Genomic DNA, 18,470 nt, shown 5'->3' with positions numbered 1-18,470 from the left:
TGGAATGGGAACCCAGGGGCTCACGAGAAAGTAGAAAGAAAAAAAAAACTAGTTTGTATCTTGATTCCCTCTTGTTCCCACTGGAGAAGCTAGGGAACAGATAAATATTTTTCTGAGGACAGATATCTATGCATCCTCTTCAAATTCACTATTATCAATGAACAGATTTAGCTTTTCTCTTTCCAATTCCCCATCTCTGTAAATACCTAAATGCAGCTACTTTTAGGGAGGTTGGGATAGTTAGATTGCTATACAAGAGGCAGAACTGTAAAATAGGGGTTTATTTTGTCATCTGCCCCTTCCCAAGGTGCCACCTTGGTGCTTCTCTCTTTCTTCTAGCATCCTTTCAAATCATGTACCTTCCCCTTGGGGCTTTGTTGTCTGTAATATGGCAGTCAAAAATCTAATATAAGTTAACCATCTCTAATGGGTACATAGGGTAACTTTCAGAGACACCAGGTTCTTTTTAACAGAAGCATTATGAGGATAATAGCCCAATCTAAAGCAATGACTAATGGTGAGGATTTCAGGCACCATGGTAAGATCCTGGGGAAAGGGAAGAGTGATCTCTTTCATGGCCCCCAAAGTCATACTATAAAATTAGCCTCCTTCATGTATGGCTTAAGTTGTCTTCAGAGAATCACAAAAACATTGCAAGCATTCTTAGGTACTCAGGATCATGTTGGTGCTGCATTCTATGTTCAAAGCACCAGAAGCAAAGGCAAACGGAGGGAGTTGTGAATGGCAGGAAGGGTATAACTGAGGTTGGGTAATATGTACATTGGGGTGCCATTCACTAGCCTCAGGATTAATGCAAACACCAACTGTTTGTTTCGTCCCTTGCTTCTAGAGGTCTCCTGTCCCCATGAGGTCAGTTGAGACTTTAGAACCTGGATTCCCAGCTCTCTGTTTTCTGGAGGTCACCCAGAGGGTGCAGGGTAGATACCATTGTCTGGGAAAGCAGGTACTTACTTGCCATTCCCATATTTAATTCGGATATCCTTGCTTCTGTTGAGTTCCTTTCCATCCTTGTACCAACGGTAGGCAGGCTGAGGATAGCCAGCAGCTGCCTCACATTTTAGGGATTGCTTTTCCCCCACCTGGACCGTCTGGCTCTTCATTTTCTTCAACTTGGGTGGGACAGCTGAAAAAATACAAAACAGAGGGAGCCATCAATCCTAAATCTGAGGGTAGTGCATAGCAGATGGGGATTCCCCAGAAGGCAACAGGGTGTGCGTGTGTCTGATGAGGTTTGGCCCACAGCCGGCCAGATTGTTATTTTGGCAAAGTTTAGCTCAGGTGTCCCTAGGCTTCTTTTTCTTTGCCCTTTCCCTTTTCCTTGGAGCATCTCAACAAATCTTTCAATGACCCAGATCTTTGCTTTTCTCTTCTTCCTTTTTCCAAACCTGCTCTCAGGAAAGGATCAGCTTATCAGCCATCCACACCTGAATGTGAGTTTAAATAATTGTAATAATATTAGATGACATTTATAGGAGCACTTTAAGGTTTATGAAGCACTTTAGATATATTATCTCATTTTGTCTCACAACATCCCTGTGAGGTAAGTACCATTGATATTATTAACCCTGTTTTACAGAAAAGTAAATGAAAGTTTTAAAAGATATGAAGTGAGGCAAAGTAAAGCAACTCTGAGGCCCTGCCTCATAATCATTTGATGATTGCCATGAGGCAAAGACGACAAAAAGGGAAAATGTTAAATGTCAGAGGAGCAGTGGGGAAAGGCACACATTAATGCACTACTGATGAAGCTGAAAATTGGTTTAGCGATTCTGGAAAACAATTTGGAATTATGTCTCTAAAGTCACTAAACTCTGCACACCCTTTAATCCATCTCTATAGTATTACTAGACCTTCTTACCCCAATGACATCAAAGTTAAGAAAAAAGATCTATTTACATGAAAATATTTGTAGCAACTCTTTTTGTGTTGTCAAAGAGCTGAAACTAGAGGCCACCCATCAATTGGAGAATAGTTGAACAAATTGTGGAATATTCTTGTGCTGTTAAAAGGATGAAAGGGACAGTTTCAGAGAAACCTGGGAAGACTTGTATGATGATACAGAATGAAATGAGCAGAACTCAAGAGAACAATTTATACAATAACAACATTGTAAAGACAAACAACTTTGAAAGGGTGAAGATCTCTGATCTATGTAATTGTTAGTCAAGATTCCAGAAGATGCATGATGAAGCAAGCTAATCCTTTCCTGACAGAGAGACCGAAGGTCCAGATCAAGACATATATTTTCAGACACGACCAACATGAGAATTTGTTTTGATATGTATTATAAGGATTTTCTTTTGTTTTTGTTTTTCGTAGAGGGAAAGAGGGGAGGTAGGAAGGAGAGAAAATAGATTTTTAATTTAAAAAAAGTTTTAAGTTTGTGATTTGTCTATTGGATTCCTGATCTTCTTGACTCCAAGTCCCACTACTCTTTCCATTATATCATGCTGCTTTACTCTCTTAGGAGATTTGAACATCTCATTATTCTATTTGATGTGTATAGGACACTGTGAATTCTTTCACATCTGTTTCTTTGATCCTCACCACAATCTAGCGGATTGTGGTCAGTGTCCTCATTTTACAGATGAGAAAAGAGGTTACAGAGATGAAACAACTAATAATATTTTAGAGTTAGAAAGAATTTTAAAGGGCTTTGTTTTTCTTTGTATCCTCAGTGCTTAGCACAGTCTGGTATACAGTAAGCACTTAATGAATGCTTGCTATTAGACTGACTCCATATTTTAAGAATGATGAACCTGGAGCCAAGAGGTTAAGTGAATTTATATAAGGTTTCCAATAAGTGGCAGAGCTGGAATACAAATCCAGGCTTCCTAAATGAAATCCAGTGCTCCTCCCTAAAGACTTATTGAACAAGGCAAGACTGGAACTAGTCTTCTGACTAGCAGTTCAGTGATCTAACCTTTGTGGTAACTGCATCTTCAAAGCTGCCACCACCTAGGTGAGGGAGGATAAAAGGGACATTCTGGTACCTATACAATCCTATTCTGTTGGAAGTATTCTACTCAGAACCAGGTTGGTATTATGGACTCTACTTAAAAAGCATTTGAGATTGAATCTTAGGATAATCAGCATAACAGGGCTGATCTCCTGGTATCAACCTGGCTAGTTTAGAAGAAAGACCCAGAGAAAGGATAGCAGTTAAGGATATGTGTTCCTGTCCAATACTCAGGATCTGAGGCAGGGGAGAATGCATAAAGCTTCTTCAATATTTAGCAGTCAATAATACAGGTGAATGGTGTTAGGCAGCATTTTGTTTCCTTCTCTGCTGTATGATCTATGGTGACAAAATGGTGCCATTCTTATTGCTACTGATGGGGAGAGGAGAAAAAAAATCTTAATGTGGTCCCATCAGAACTGACTACTTCCAGATGCTTCAGATTAGACTTTAAGCAGGAGTTTAAAGAGGGAAGTTGGAGTCTAGGGTCACCCCAGGATAAGGAGGAACTAGGGTCCTTTCCATCTGCTACTTAGGAAATTATCTCAAGGACAGTTCTTGGGGTCCTAGCAAATTGGAAGAACTCTTTTGGAATTCACTCCAGTCTAGAGCCTGTCTGGGTGTGGGGTACAGTGAGATGGTATAAAAAGATGCATAACATTTCAGCACCTACACAGTAACACTGAAACCTCAGGCAAGGGAAGGATTACCTCTGATTTTACTTTCATTGTGCAATCTGGACCAGAGAGAGAGCCCTCAAGGAGGAGAAGCTTTAAAATAGTAAGCTAAAGGCAGCTCCAGCCCCAAAGAGAGACTCATCGTGTGCCACAGGGTCCAAGGTAGGTGGGTAGATCTATAGAGGCCAATGGCCAAAAGATAAAGATCTTTACATGGAGCAATGAGAACAGAATTTCCCTTTGAAACAACATAGATGTCTCACTCTGAAAATCCTGGGGTGACCCAACCCCAATCTGGAGTTAGGTGGCAAGAGAAGAAAAGGAAGGTCTCAGGAATTCTTCCTCCTTAACTACCATCAAGGGATACTTTATCTCAATTCCATAAAAATGTGTGGTATGAATCCAGGGGTTGGTGGAGTTCTTTCTAGGGCTCCCCAAATTTACAGATCCTTCTTTCTTTCTGGAAATTCATCTCTCTAATATCAGTTTTCATGGATTTCCTGAGTTTGAAAGGTTACCTAGTTCATTTCTCTGCCTCTGAGAAAGACCTCATTGAACTTTCCACAGCTTGCAGATCATCCAGAGGCAGAGAAGTTCTCCTTTGGCAGCTGTGGTACATACAATAAAAGGAAAATGCTTCCTAGAACCTTAAGTTACCACAAAATGCTTTTCCTGAGTTCTACAAAACTGAAGGAAAACAGACTATGCCGCAGGGTCAAAGGCCTCCAGGACCATAGGAGAAGTGAGGAGCAGGGAAGTTGGCTGCCTTCATCTGGGGTTCAACACCACCCACCTGCACCCAGGCGTCACTCCTGTGTCCTGGTACCAGCATAAAAAACAATATCATCAACAAGTTATTTTCATTTTTAGTATTCTGGGAGGCGCCTCTGATGCTGAGAGCTCAACCTCGTTAATCTGAGGCGGGCACCAGGTCTTCAGACATCTGACAGAGGAGGCCTAGCTTCACCACCCAGGGAAAGCACAGACCCCACCACCACCCCAACACCCTCCCTTCCAGGCTCCGCCCATCAACAACAAGGGGATAGGTGGGCAGGGCCAGCGGGTTCTTGAAAGAACTAATGATCCTCACCCTCCTGACTAATGCTGAGCCAGCCCCTTTGCTGGGAAACACCCCGAAACATCAAAGTCTCCCACTTCCCATCTGTCAACCAGGCCCCAGCATCTCAACAGCCCCCCTCCACCTTCCCAAGTAGCTTCTACCTGCACCCCAGCCCAGATGGAGGTGTTGTCTCCAACTCCCCTCTTCCCACCCCCAATCCTACTGCAACCCAGAGGCCGGTAATTATAGACTCTGAGTTCAAATGGAAAAGAAAAGAAATAGAAATTAAAAAAATGCAACAGTCATAAGAGGCTGTTTCTATGGGTGCCTGCCCCTTCCCCCTCCTCTGTGAAATGAGCAGCCAGACAGTCTCACAACCCTGCCTTTGATTGGTCTACAGGAGTGACTCCACCCTCAGGTATGCATGGGTGCAGGCACCACTGAGGGGCCTTGGCATGGAAACTCCCAGCTGAGCCAATTTGCATCCCCCAGGGGCAAGGTTTCTAATGGTAGCCTGGCATGGACCTAGTTAGTTCTTTCTGGTCTGCCCCTGCCTGCTTAAGCATCGAGATGGTATACTGGAATCTGGAAGATCTGAGTTCGAATTCTGTCTCACTGAGTCGTTTATGACCATGAGCAAATCACTTAATCTCTTTCTAAATTTATAATTTCTAAAATTATAATAATTAATCTCACAGGTCGTTGTGAGGATCAAAATGAGCTAACATTTTGCAAAACCTTAAAGCCCTACATAGATGCTTGCAGACTGAACCAAAGCAGAGCTGTTGGAGTCTCAACTGAATTCAGTTCAAATGTTAGGTAACAAACATTTATTATCTGTCTCCTGCCATATTCTTCTGTGAAGAACAGGCTGAGGAAGACAGGGAGCAAGAGAAGTAAGGCCAGGGTCAAGATTCAGAAGTAAGGAAGGAGGTGAAAGAAAGGAAAGAAAGTTGAAAGGGGGAAGAGGAGGAGAGAAAGAGCCCAGAGGAGGCAAGGCTAACATCTCTACTGCCTTTGGGAGCGAGTCTTCCTATTGATTCATCTGGCATTTTTTTCTCTCCACCCTCCATCAGTGATATTACATAACCCTGGGGTTCCATATGGGGGTCTCATAGGCAGGCACGGCAGACTACAGTCACTTGAGGGTTCAGATTTAGAGATGAGGAAGAAACTATAGCATCTGAGAAATTATATAGGCAAGGAGTATAATTAAACAAAGAAACATAGGCACAAAAGGCAGAAAGTTTCCTGGAGGTGAGGGAGGGATTATCACACAGGTACATGGGACAAGGGTTACAGTTATCCAGTGATACCTGGGTATATACTACAATCATCTAGGGGCAACACAATGACATGGTCAGAAATAGGCTCCACACCCCATCTATGAGTGATACAGGTCACTCTTGCCATGCTCACTAATGTTGTTTCCTCCTGCCCCACGCAAACTCATTGAATCTTTACCTTCAGTTGCCACTCAGAAGTTGATCTTACTGCTGACTGGAGCAAAAACTTACACTTTGCCAATCAGTGCAGACACCTGATTGCCCAACTGCAGCTCAGAATTCCCAAGATCAGTCTCTATCAACCTCACCATCCTCAGCAACAGGTGTTAACAGGCCTGCACCTCTTCATCTAGACCTGTAGCTTCACTCAGCTCCTATCTTCAGAAGGCTTGTTTTGACCTCACTAAGGGTATGAAATGGGAGATGTCTGGTTCCCTGACTGTAGGAAACAAGGCTACTGTACCTCCAGATGGACAAGTCTGCTCTTTTCCTCTACTTTGTCTCTGCTGAGGGGGTGGGAGGTAGGGGGCACAATGGGAAGATCAGGTTGTCCAACTTGTTTTAGTTCACTGTCTATTCACTGACAGCCCTTTTCATGCTTGCCTTTCTCCAGAGTTTGGCCAAGGTTTCTGCAGCTGAGAGCCTTCTGGATCCCTGTATCCATGATGGTGTCTACCTAGGGGCTAAGAACCCTAATGAGTTTCTTTAATACCTTCTAACTAATCGGAGACTAGAGAGGAAAAGTTCAGGGGCCTTGGGCTATGGACTCAGGGATGGAATGTCTCCTGGAGCTTCTCTCCAGCTCTCTGTAGAAGGGTTGTGTCCAACATGTTTCCAACATGGACTTAGGGATGTGCTGAGAATGACAAAAATATGGATATGAAGAACATAAATTTAAACCCCAAACCTGAGAAACTAAAACAAGGCATCTTGTCTTTGAAGGTAGCAGGGAAGTTTAAGAAAAATAAAAGGGAGTTCTATATCACCTGGTGAGGAACTCATTTCCCTAAGCAGTGATATAGGCTAGAAACAAAACCAAGAGTGCCATTTTACCTTAGTTTTCTAAGTACTTTCACGTCTCCCTTTCTTCCTAAATCAATCCCTCTGAGGATGTCAGGGAAGGCATTTGATGATGCCTTATCCATTCTACATGAAGTTGGTTTGTACAAAGTTAAGGGAAGAGTTGCGAACCCAAAATTAGGTGTCCTTATACTTTCTTTTACCCTACAAAATAGATTTTAAAAGGTGGGAGAGAAATCTGTTCATAGAGTAATAATTATGAAAAACTCATTTAGGCTGATGATTGTGGTTATTTGGTCATTATGTTAGGAGCATGAACTACAAATTGGAAACCAAGCTTTCTAGCTTATCATGGAGAAAAAACAATATATTCCCCAATCCACCCTTCTATGTTAACTCTCTCCCCACCTCTGTGACTCCCCTCCAGACATTTCTTTTAGGTTTTTTTTTTTTGCAAGGCAAACAGGGTCAAGTGGTTTGCCCAAGGCCACACAGCTAGGTCATTAGTAAGTGTCTGAGACCGGATTTGAACCCAGGTACTTCTGACTCCAGGGCCGGTGCTTTATCCACTGCGCCACCCCCTCCCTCCAGACAATTTACATTTATGAGTATCCTGAACTTTCCTGTCCCAAATACCAGAGAAGGACATGTTTACCAGTCATTTCAAACAATTCCCAAAGTTTCAGTCAGTTCAGGTCCCTACCTCCCACAAAATGCTAAATAAATACATAAAAATCAATGCCTTGACCAAAAAAAACCCACAAAACTAAAACTAAAACAAAAAAAACTCACCAAAACCACAAACAGTTTACCAGGACCCCAGGGATAGGGTAGGTTAAGTTAAGTAAATTTCTTCTCTTGGGGAAAGAATCCCTTTCTCTCACCCTGTGCCATTGATGTCTCCTTTTCTTGGATACCAACAAGCACCCTTAAACTCTGCCCACTCAAATGCTTTTTCTCCATCCCAAGTAAGTTAGATGAACAGAGATAACCTTGGGCTGGGGCCTATATTCTCAATTCCTTCTCCCCTACACCATTTTTACCCTACCAGGACCATCAGATCTGGAGACTATATGAGTCAGTCAGCATCAGATTAACCCCTCTGGCTCTTCAGGGTTTTCGTGTAATGTCTTTCCTTTCATTCAGTTCAATAAAAACCTGTCTGTGTGATAGACTAGGATGATAAAAAAAAATTAGTTGTCTCAGGGAGCATAGAGTCCAATTGGCGTCACTTAGATTTGTTGATAAATAATAGGCTACAAGGAAGAATGGGATAGATGCCATACAATTTTGCAGGCAAAATGATCTACAGAAATACAAAGAGAGAAGCCAACTTTAGCTGCAGCAATCAGGAAAGGATTTATAGAGGACATGTGATGTAGGTAGATGTGGAAGGTAATAAAGAGGTAAGACGGGGTCAAACAGGAAGATAGGTACTTATTGTATTTCAGAAGTATTCTGGAGCTGAGGTTGCATGTAGACAAATGGGGGAGAAGCCAGCAAAGGTTAGTTGGGGAGAATGAGATGGCTGGAAGAAACAGGACTGAATCCCCTGATATCAAGAGGTTGTTAGCTAGGTACTGAGACCATGAGAACTTGGACCATGTATTTTGGGGCAATAAAGGGGATCAATATGGGTCTCATCTACAGAAAGGCAGAAGGAGTGAATAATTCCATGAAATAATCTACTGACCAGCAAATTCCTACTCAAAGGCAGCAGCAAGATGCTTGTTTAACACTAAGAGTTAAGATATAAAAAAGAAAAAAAAAGAATTACATTAAAAACAAATTTAATATGTTTTAAGAGCAAGGATGTGTCTCTAACTCTGTGTGAAGACTCCCTAAATTATATGTATATGTGTGCAGAAGTGTTTGTTATCAAGAGGTACTTGAATCCTTTAAATCTAAAACATCCCTATCCCCAACTCACATACTGGGCTTCTCGTTGGGGTCCCTGTATTCTCTCAGAATATCATATGTGTTATGATACTAGGAAACTTGGTAGTGTTTATATATATATATATATATATATATATATATATACACATACATATATGTATATATGTATGTATGTATGTTTTTTTTTTGCTAGGAGGGGGCGTATGACCAGAGGTTCTGGGTACAATATCCTCCCTTGTGACTGACACCTCAGCATATTCTTTGGCTCTATTCCCCTTTTCCCCAAAATGGGATGGGATTGAGGAAAATCATTATGAGCAAGGTTTGAATCCATTCAAGCAGTTTTTCCAATATCCCCTTGAATTGCAGTCCTCCTTCCTGCCCCACCTCCTTCAAGAATGAAACCTGTATTGTTGTCTTTAACTCCCTCCCCCATTCTTAGGCCCAAAGTGATAGAATCCCCTTCTACTTTGAGGACCTGGGATGATTAGAAAAGGGCAGAAGACTATAAGGAGATGAAAAGAGTATAGGGAAACTTTTCCTCTAATTTGTCAGTCAGTCCCTCTGTTAGCAGTGACTAATGAAAAGTCTGAATGCCATTAAAATTAGAGTTACTAGAATAAGTACCTACTAAAAATAAGAGGATCTGGGTTTTTGAGCCTGCTCTGTCATTAATTATGACCTTGTCCAAGTCACGTCTATTTGGGGACTTCAATTACTCATCTATTAAAAAGGGGATTTGGACTAGGTCATCTCTTAAGATCTTTCTTTCCAAATTCTGTTATGTTCAAAGTTTCCCTCCTTCCGTCCTCAACCCCCTCGCCCCCGCCCCCCCACCCCCCACCAATTTCTTTCCCTCCAAGGAAGGCCAGACTTTGACTTTTGGCCACCAGGGGGCTCTGTACATAATGCATTGGTCCAAACCTTTGAATCTATCTGAAATGTCTTCTCATACCAATCTCTAATTAAGAGGGGAAATGCTAGATTAATTGCTTTCTGACTCCCCAGGTGATCTCCTCTTTACTTCTCTGCTAGGTCCATCTTTCCTTTAACTGTCTATTCCCTTTTCCCCCTCCATCCACTCATTCCTCTGGTTGACCACCCTTAGTTCTGGTTGGACCATTCCAGATTACATTTTCCTCATCCCAGGAACATAGTTCATTTAAAACCCATTACATAGGACTTTGTATACAGGGATAGGAATAGGAAAAGGGACTGTACCTATGATTGCATGAATATAGGAAAATCCTTCTATTGACAAATGGTATAATTTATAGGCTTAAGATTTGCTCAGAACACTAAGAAACAAAGACTTTTCCAGGGTCACTCAGATCCAAAGGTAGAGCTTGAATCTATATCTTTTTGCCTTCAAGGCCGGCTCTTCAACCACTATGCCATATTGCCTCTTGGGGCTCTGCATATGGCAGTGCATTTTATACTTATGTAATGCTCTAGACAATCCACTTACTGATCATGAGCAGAAAGAGCAGGAAGAATACTGATCTGGGAGCTGGGAATCCTGAGTTCACTTTAGTCCTAATTCTGTTACTTAGTAGGTATATGACCACTGACTAAGTCACTTAGTTTTACTAAGTCTCAGTTTCTTGATCTGTAAAAGGTTATAAGAATTCTTGCCATATCTATTTCATAGTTCTCCTATGTGAGGAACAAATAATGTGAGAGTCCACTCTAAACTGTCAAGTTTTATGTGTATGGATTGATTAGTCTCTATGGTTAGACCAGCAACTGCTTGAAGACCAGGAGGAGGAGGAGGAGGAGGTAACAGAACAAAACAAAAATCTACTACTTTTTCCCATATCTATCCTAGCATGTTTATCAATAGCAAGAATTCAGATAAAACATGATTTCAATAAGGCCAAAATCACAGGCTCAACAGAGCAGACATCATTGTCTAGAGAAAATTTAGTCCTGATAGGGATCAAAAATCAAATGGTGAATAAACATTTATTATTTACTAAATAATTAAATAATAAATAAAAAACATTTATGATTTATTAAATAAGACCTTTATCAGGTAATAGGGTTACAAATATGACCCCATTTGGGGTTGCCTTGGCAAAGATAGCCATTTGAGAGATGAAGAAACTGAGGCAAACAGGGTTAAGTGACTTACCCAGGGTCATACAGCTAGTGTCTGAGGTCAGAGTTGAACTCTTCCTGACTCCAGCTCTGACACTCTACCCACTATGCCACCTAGCTACCCCCTTGGGTTTACAGATAGATGCTAGATAAACATAAAATAACTACATTGTGATTTTGGTGGGATACCAATAACTGGGGTATTCAGAAAAATCCTCTTGAAAGAGTTTATCTTGATTTGAAAGCTGAAGGGAGTCTGGGATTCCAAGAAGTAATGGTCAAGAGGCACAAGCATGAGGGACAGCTTTCCGAAGAGACAAAGGTGGAAGGTGGTGGGTTTTATAAAGGGAAAAAAATAAGCTAGCCAGTTTGGCTGGAGCATGGAAGACATGAGTGGAAGTAGTGAGTAGTCAGCTCAATCTGTAAAGAAGGGTATGACCTACAGCATGAAGGATTTGAAATGCCATTAGGGACCTACAGAATTTTCTAAGAAGGAGAATGACATAACCATCCCTATGCTTTAGGAATTATTAATATGCTGTGGAGGATGGACTAAAAGAGGAATGGGACTAGAGAAAGAAAACCAAGTAGGGTGTTTTTCCTTCAAGTCCAGGTAAGAGGCGATGGGGCCCTAGACTAGGGTTGTTGTGGTGGGAGATGGGCACAGATTTGAGAGTTGTTGAGAAAATGGAATTGACAAGACTTGGCAAACTGACTGCATATGGGAAAATGCAGGAAATGAAAGAGCCAACTTGTCTAGTTCAAATTGATCATTTTATGAAAGAGGAAAGTAACATTTGAGGAAGGTGATGAGACTTGCCCAAAGTCAGATAGGCATTGAGGGTCAAAGTCAGAATTTGAAACCAAGTATTGAAAATCCAGCCATCTTTATGCTGCCCCAGACTTCTGTAGCCATCCAGCAAGCTTGCAATGGTATTAGGTCCCAGTGAAGGCAGAAGATTCTATCAGAAAGCAGGATGGGTCTCTGTACCATTTTTCTATTTTAGGAGTAGCTATGTCTCACACTTTGAGAGTGCCCAGGTTTCAGTGATGTCCTGAGATGATGGTTGGAGGATCTTTGAGAGACTGGTTAATCTTCAGGGATGTATTTGGGGCCACTGGTCTAGGTTGTCAAAGGGAATATTAGCCAATATCCAGACAAAGAGGACCCCAAACACCCTCTTCTCATCAACTCATACACACAGAGTCAATGAAATAGAGTGGTCTCCAGATTTGGTGTCACAGATCTGAGTTAGAATCCAAGCTCTGCCTTTTACTATAGGTGTGGGATCTTGGGCACATTACTTCATCTCTCCCCATCTCAATTTTTTCACAAGGGGATTAGATTGGATAACTTCTAAGGTCCCCCTCAATCCTACATTTATGGTTTCATTGGGCTCAGAATTGGCCTACATGCAAATAGCAGGAGTTACTTCCTTTTGGGAAGAAGTGTTGGCACAGCAAGGTCTTTTAACCTACCCTCAAACCTACCCACAAGCAGTTCAAAGTCAAGACCAATTTCTCCCCCTAACCTCCTTCACTCTCCTTCTAGCCGCACAGACACATTCCCTGAGTCTGGTTTCCTTGTACCTGACTCACTTTGTCCCCTCCCCTCTCTCCCAGGCTGATGTACCTGTTTGATGGGGGCAGGGATTTGAGCTGGTACATCGTCTCTCTCCTTCCTCAGGAGGTATCCTGAGGATGGATGAGTCTCCATCTGTAAACTACTTTGAGCTCTTCAGATAAAAGGCATCCAGAAAGTACAAAGTCATCACCTTCTTCTTGTTATTGTTTCTAATGATGTCCAGGATGCCAGTGAGCTAGAGCTAAAGATGAGCACTTGCCCCAAACTCAGGGCAGACACAAAGGCTGGTTAAAGGATGAGGGATAGCAGATCTAAGGTCAGAAATAATATTTCTATTCTCTCCTAAAAAAGATCCTGAGTAATCCCATATACTGTCCCCCTCAAAAGGAAATCTCATACCCATGGATCTGTTTGATCTCTGGGACAATTTAAGAGCAAATATCTGTGCTGTCTGGTGTAGGCCTGGAGGCAGTAGAAGAAGGTGACCTTAAAAGGTCAATTCTAGCCAGAGTCATAGACTGATACAGCATAAAGGCCTAACAGGATATTAATGCTGGAAGGGATCCATCTAATACTCATTTTATGGATGAAGAAATGGATGCATTGAAAGGTCAAATGATCATGTTCATAGGAAAGAGTGCCAGATTCAGAGTCAGCAAATCTGAGTTTAAATTCTGCCTCAGTTACTTACTACCCATGTCAGGTGAGGCAAATCAATTCATTTCTCAGGTCCTCAATATGATCATCTATAAATTGAGGGGGTCAGGTTAGATGACCTTTAAGATCCCTTTCAATTCTATATTTACTATCCTGGGACTCACCCAAAGACTCAGTCAGAAAATAGCAGAGCGGAACCTAGAATGAGGTCTTTTGACCCAGATCCAATATTCTTTCCACTCCCCCAGGCTCTATAAGAGGTTTATAGGAAATCTCAGGGGAGTAAGAGCTAAAGCTCCTTTACACCAACACTTCCCTCCCCTCCCCCCACCAGATTCCTAAGGGATCCAGGGTAGGATCCCAGGCGTCAGCCCCATGAACTCCTAGTGAGTCATTTCACAGAGCCCACACCTGCAGCTTGCCCCACCCAGCCCTGGGGCATCCATGCCCCCACTGCTGGTGAGGCAGGAAAGAACTTTTCCCCCATATGGGGATAGGGAAGCCAGCCTCTGGGGGCTGTCAGAGAAACAGAGGAACCTGTTTGTCAATCAAGAACCTGAATGAGGAGTGACAAGCTCTATGATCAGGGGCTGCTGGGATAAGCAATAACTCCTTTGAGATCCCCTTTCTCACAGTATGGACCACACCCTCATCTCCCCCCCACACCACTTGACCCTCTTAGAGACTATGGTTTAAGAGAGTCAATTCCCTGTCTCACTCCAGTTTTCTTCTCCCTCTCCTCTCTATGTTGCATAGTCTACAGCTGGGTATAGCCAGCAAGTTGAGCAGACCCCCATATCCACTTTCACCCTAGAAACAGGAGAAAGAAGACTTCAAAACTGGGGTTCCTAAACTATTTTGGGATCATGGACCTTTTTGGCTATCTAATGAAGTCCAAGGACCCCTTCTCATTATAGTTTACTTGTTTATAAATCTTGATAGCTAAATTTTAGTTAAAGGTTAATAAAATTAAAGATGTGAATGCTTTCCTTTCCAAGTTCAAAGACTCTCTGAAATCTACATATGGGTCCATTGAGGGTTCATGGACAGCATAGAATCTTTGTAAATAAATTTTGGCTTCTGATCTCAAATTTCCTTCTCATCCCCTCAACTTGTCCCCTATCCCCATACAGCTAGGCCTAAACAGCCAAACTGAGGGGAAACAAAGACACAGGGTTGTAATTTAGTAATATACAGAAGGAATTTAGAGAAATATTGGAAGATGTACATAAACCAATAGAAAGTGAAGAAAGTAGAGCCAGAAGAACCATAAGCAATGACACCCAATGATGTAAAATACATAAAAACAAAAATGAAACTGAATGCTGTCTAATTATGACAAGCTTGGTTCCAAAGAAGAGAAAATGGTAAAAGTAGAACACAGAAGATATACTCCTGCATGAATTGTCAGATTCAGGATATGTATGATTAGTTTTAAACTGCTTCCCCCCCCTCTTTTTTTTTTTAATTTTCTGTTACAAACAACAGGGGCAGTGGATAAATTACTTGACCTAGAATCAGGAGGACATGAGTTCAAATTTGACCTTTACCTCTGTGACCATGGGCAAGTCACTTAGCCCTGCTTGCCTCAGTTCCTCATCTGTAAAATAAGTTGGAGAAGGAAATGGCAAACCACCACAGCATCTTGCCAAGAAAATACCAAATGGGTTCACAGAGAATTGGACATGACTAACATGACTCAACAACATAGACTGATAGTTTTCTGAGGAGAAAAGGGGGAAGGGATATGTTTGGAAACAAAGTGAAAAAAAAAAAGCAATCCAAAAAACTGTTAGTGGCACAAAGTAAATGTCCCCTCAACAACTAGGAACCATGTTAATATTTATTAACCTATCCTGTCTAGGTAGAAAGCTTACTCTCCAGGCTTAATGTTTGATTTCTGAGGGTTTTCATTGAGCTTTGATTCTTTTGAATTATTATTGCTAGAGGCAATAGGGATCCCCACATTCCTAATAACATTAGGAGCCAGAATTATATACCTCAGACCCAATCTCAGTCTTTAAGGAAGGATGGATATCAATAACTATCTGCTTTTCATAATATCCTTTGGATATTATGATGATACATACAGGGGACAGAACAAGAGCAATAAAGCTGAAAGTGTAGCTTTCTGACATAATTATATGAGTACTTACACCTCGAAATGCCCTGGATGACCAAGATAAACTATAATATCTGCTTCTCCAGAAAGTATTGTCATCTTGTCATCCCCATACCTGTACCTGTACCATCTCTCTAAATTACCCCTTCTTTAATATGGCAGAATCCTGATTCTACTCAGATTAGGCTGAGCCTTTAAAAATGGAGTTGGTAGGGTACTCTGAGATTACAAAGTCCCAAAGTTCTTAACCTAACTGTTTTTTGGGTATTTTGATAACTGTATTTAAATGCATCCATTTCCTTTTTAATCTGTTTAATCTATTTTTATCCATTCAAAAACATTCTGAGGAGTTTCTTAGGCTTTAGCAAACTTCCAGAGAGGTCCTGACACAAAAAAAAGGTAAGGAACTCCTGACTATTTGCAACTCTCATTTTTCAGATGAGGAAACTGAGGCTCTTCCACAAGGCAAAACAAAACCTAGAAACCAGATCTACTAATTCTAGGCTAATGCCCTGCTTCCTCTAGCATGCATGGTTTTTAAGTGAACTTTTACCCATGGTAGGAGTACTAAGCCTTTAGCCAGGCAAGAATTTGGATACTTCTTATCTGTGGACTGCACTGGTTGACCTGACATTCAGTGGTAAGGCTAGATAGGTTGCAAAGTTATGCAAATCTTACTGACAGTTCTGTTGACACTGGTACATTTTCCAATGCCCAGACTGCATGCACCATGACTTCTCTTACACATATATAGTATGTTATTCATCAAAATTGGTAACCACGGGGGAAAATCAACAGTGGCAATTTCCCCAAGTCAGAGGAATTCCCAGAAACACCCATGCAGTGATGAAAAGATTGATATTTTTAAAGTGATAACACATGAAAACTTTGTACTCACACAGAATCTTCTTCCTAAAGAAATCTTCTGCACCTAGATATGGATGCAAACACAAATATAATGTCCCGGACTGGAAGTGATTGCTACCAAGGGTGTCCAGGTAAACATTTAACAACCAGCTCTCCAGGGAGGAAAAAAAGTATAGCCATACAACACATTTGAAATCAATCTGCATTACTAATATTTTCTCCATCACTTTCTTAAGTCCAACAATCAACAAACAATAAATCAAGTACAGATTTGTAGTGTTTGATCATTTCTGAGGTGTAAGTACTCATATCAAAAATTTTACAATCAGCTCTGGAAGAGTTATAAGTTGACTGAAGTACACTCCTGATTTCTCTCTTTTAGACACTGAAGTACAGAGTGGTAGAAAGATTTGCTTTTGTTTGCACAGTGAGGCAATAATAAAATCAGAAATCAATTCCTTAGGGTTGCCTATCATTATCCCCACATGAACTCAAGGGATATTATTTCAAGCAGTATACCTAATAATGGGGCTAGGGGAAGAATTTATTAAGTATCTCCTACACATCAGGCATTCTGCTAAGTGTTTAATTAGGTCTTCTTGACTGCAGGCTTAACACTCCATCCAAGGCATCACCTAGTTGCCTAGAAAAATCAGGAATGGATGGGAAGTGAGTTCTAAATCCAAGAAATGCTCAGAGTCCACTTCCATTGAGTTTCCCCAGCAATGGGGCTTAGAAGCCAACCTGTTGCTACATGATCCCCATCTTGGCCCCACTGCAGTTCACTCGACCACCTCCCCTCACCTCTAGGGGAAGTTCTAGCCTAGCTTGCCTTCTCAACTTCCCATCTGAAGCATGGGTTTAGGGAAGGGAGCTTTCCCCTTTTTCTCCCATCCCCCTAGCTTCGGAGGACAAACTCCATATGGAAGTCTAGGTGTCTATCATGGTAGAGTCCAAGGTGTGCCACTCCCCTCACTCCACCCCCAACCCCCAAGCTCAGCCTGGCTCAGAGGTAGCTAGCGGTTTGCTCCATCCCCAGTGTCTTGTCCTGGCAACCTGACACCATTCTCCATTGGAGAGAGGCCAAACAGCTAAAGGGGGAGGGGGGGAACAGGCTCAGGGCCATCCAAGGTGGGCCAGAGTACAGAGAGCGCTGATTCCCCAGAGGGGAGTCAAGAGAGCCCCAAGTCACCCAGCACCGGAGGGTCCCGGTTTTCCCACCTGCCCAGCTCAGGAATCTGCAGAAAGTTGCCCACTTTTGCCTGGGGGAGGGGTGGCAAAGGAGGATGGGAGAGAGGGATTCTAATCTCAGCTATCTATACCCAACCATGCCCATTTCTCAGGCTTTCCTCCAGGGGAGCCCCAGCCCTGGCACCCAAGAGGATCCAGCACGAGACCTTCGTTGTCTCCCAGGATCTTTGCCTCACTCCTCACTGGGACCTACACAGAAACACTCACACACAGACCCAAGCCCCCCAGGGGCAGGGTCTAAGCTCGCTGGTTTCACACGTGGTCAAGAGTGTATTATCATTATTAATTGTCGTGGTTTTTTTTTCAAGAAGAAAAAGCCAAAGTGGGGTACCTTCATCGCCGAGCTCAGGAGCTCTGTCTCTCTCCCGCTTTCTCCCCTCCCTGTGCTTTTTGCCCCGGCCTCTCCCTCGCCTCTTGGTCTCCGACATGCTGCTTGGCGCTAGGGTCAACAGTCCCAGGCCCATGGGTCCTGGAGGGAGGCACGGGCTGGCAAGACCCACAGCTCCGTCGCCTCCAGCTGCCTGCTCTCCTGCCGCCGCCGCTGGCCTTCTTATAGCAGAGGCCTCAGCAGGCGGGTCACACCCACCGCGGGGAGGGGAGCTGCGAGGAACCTTTAACTCTTCCTCGCCTGCGGTTGGCCCGGCCTGCCTGCCTGCCACTATCCTAATCCCTCTCCTCCTCCCGACAGGGGCCTTGGGGCTGTGTGAGGGGGTCCAGGCAAGCCCTCCACTTCTATCTCTGTTTTCTCAAGAATGAGAAAGAAGCCCTGGGAGAGAGAGTCCTCCAATGGAACAGAGGGGGGGAAGGCTGAAGGGCTGCCCAGAGTCACACATCTGGACCTGTGGTCTTTGCTGAATTCTGGGGAACCTGAAGGATGTACTTGAATAGACATTTCTGGGTTTCTTTGCTCCTGGGATCATAGTCCTTCATGGTCTTACTTCTGTTCCTAAGCCCCGAAGCCCTGAC

At 42.7% G+C, this 18,470-nt stretch overlaps 1 protein-coding gene across 1 annotated transcript in view; it reads right to left on the bottom strand.

Moving 5' to 3' along the window:
• The window catches only part of NRG2 (neuregulin 2), a 246,950-nt gene that overhangs the window by 48,627 nt on the left and 179,853 nt on the right, over window positions 1-18,470 (bottom strand). Inside the window, 1 exon segment of the mRNA XM_074212853.1 lies at window positions 973-1,144. Coding sequence (XP_074068954.1) covers window positions 973-1,144 — 172 coding nt within the window.

Source organism: Macrotis lagotis, chromosome 1 (assembly GCF_037893015.1).
Source record: "Macrotis lagotis isolate mMagLag1 chromosome 1, bilby.v1.9.chrom.fasta, whole genome shotgun sequence".
In the NCBI taxonomy this organism is placed as follows: domain Eukaryota; kingdom Metazoa; phylum Chordata; class Mammalia; order Peramelemorphia; family Peramelidae; genus Macrotis; species Macrotis lagotis.
The sequence above is the reverse complement of the archived record's forward strand: the minus strand, read 5'-3'. Positions and strand labels throughout refer to the sequence as shown.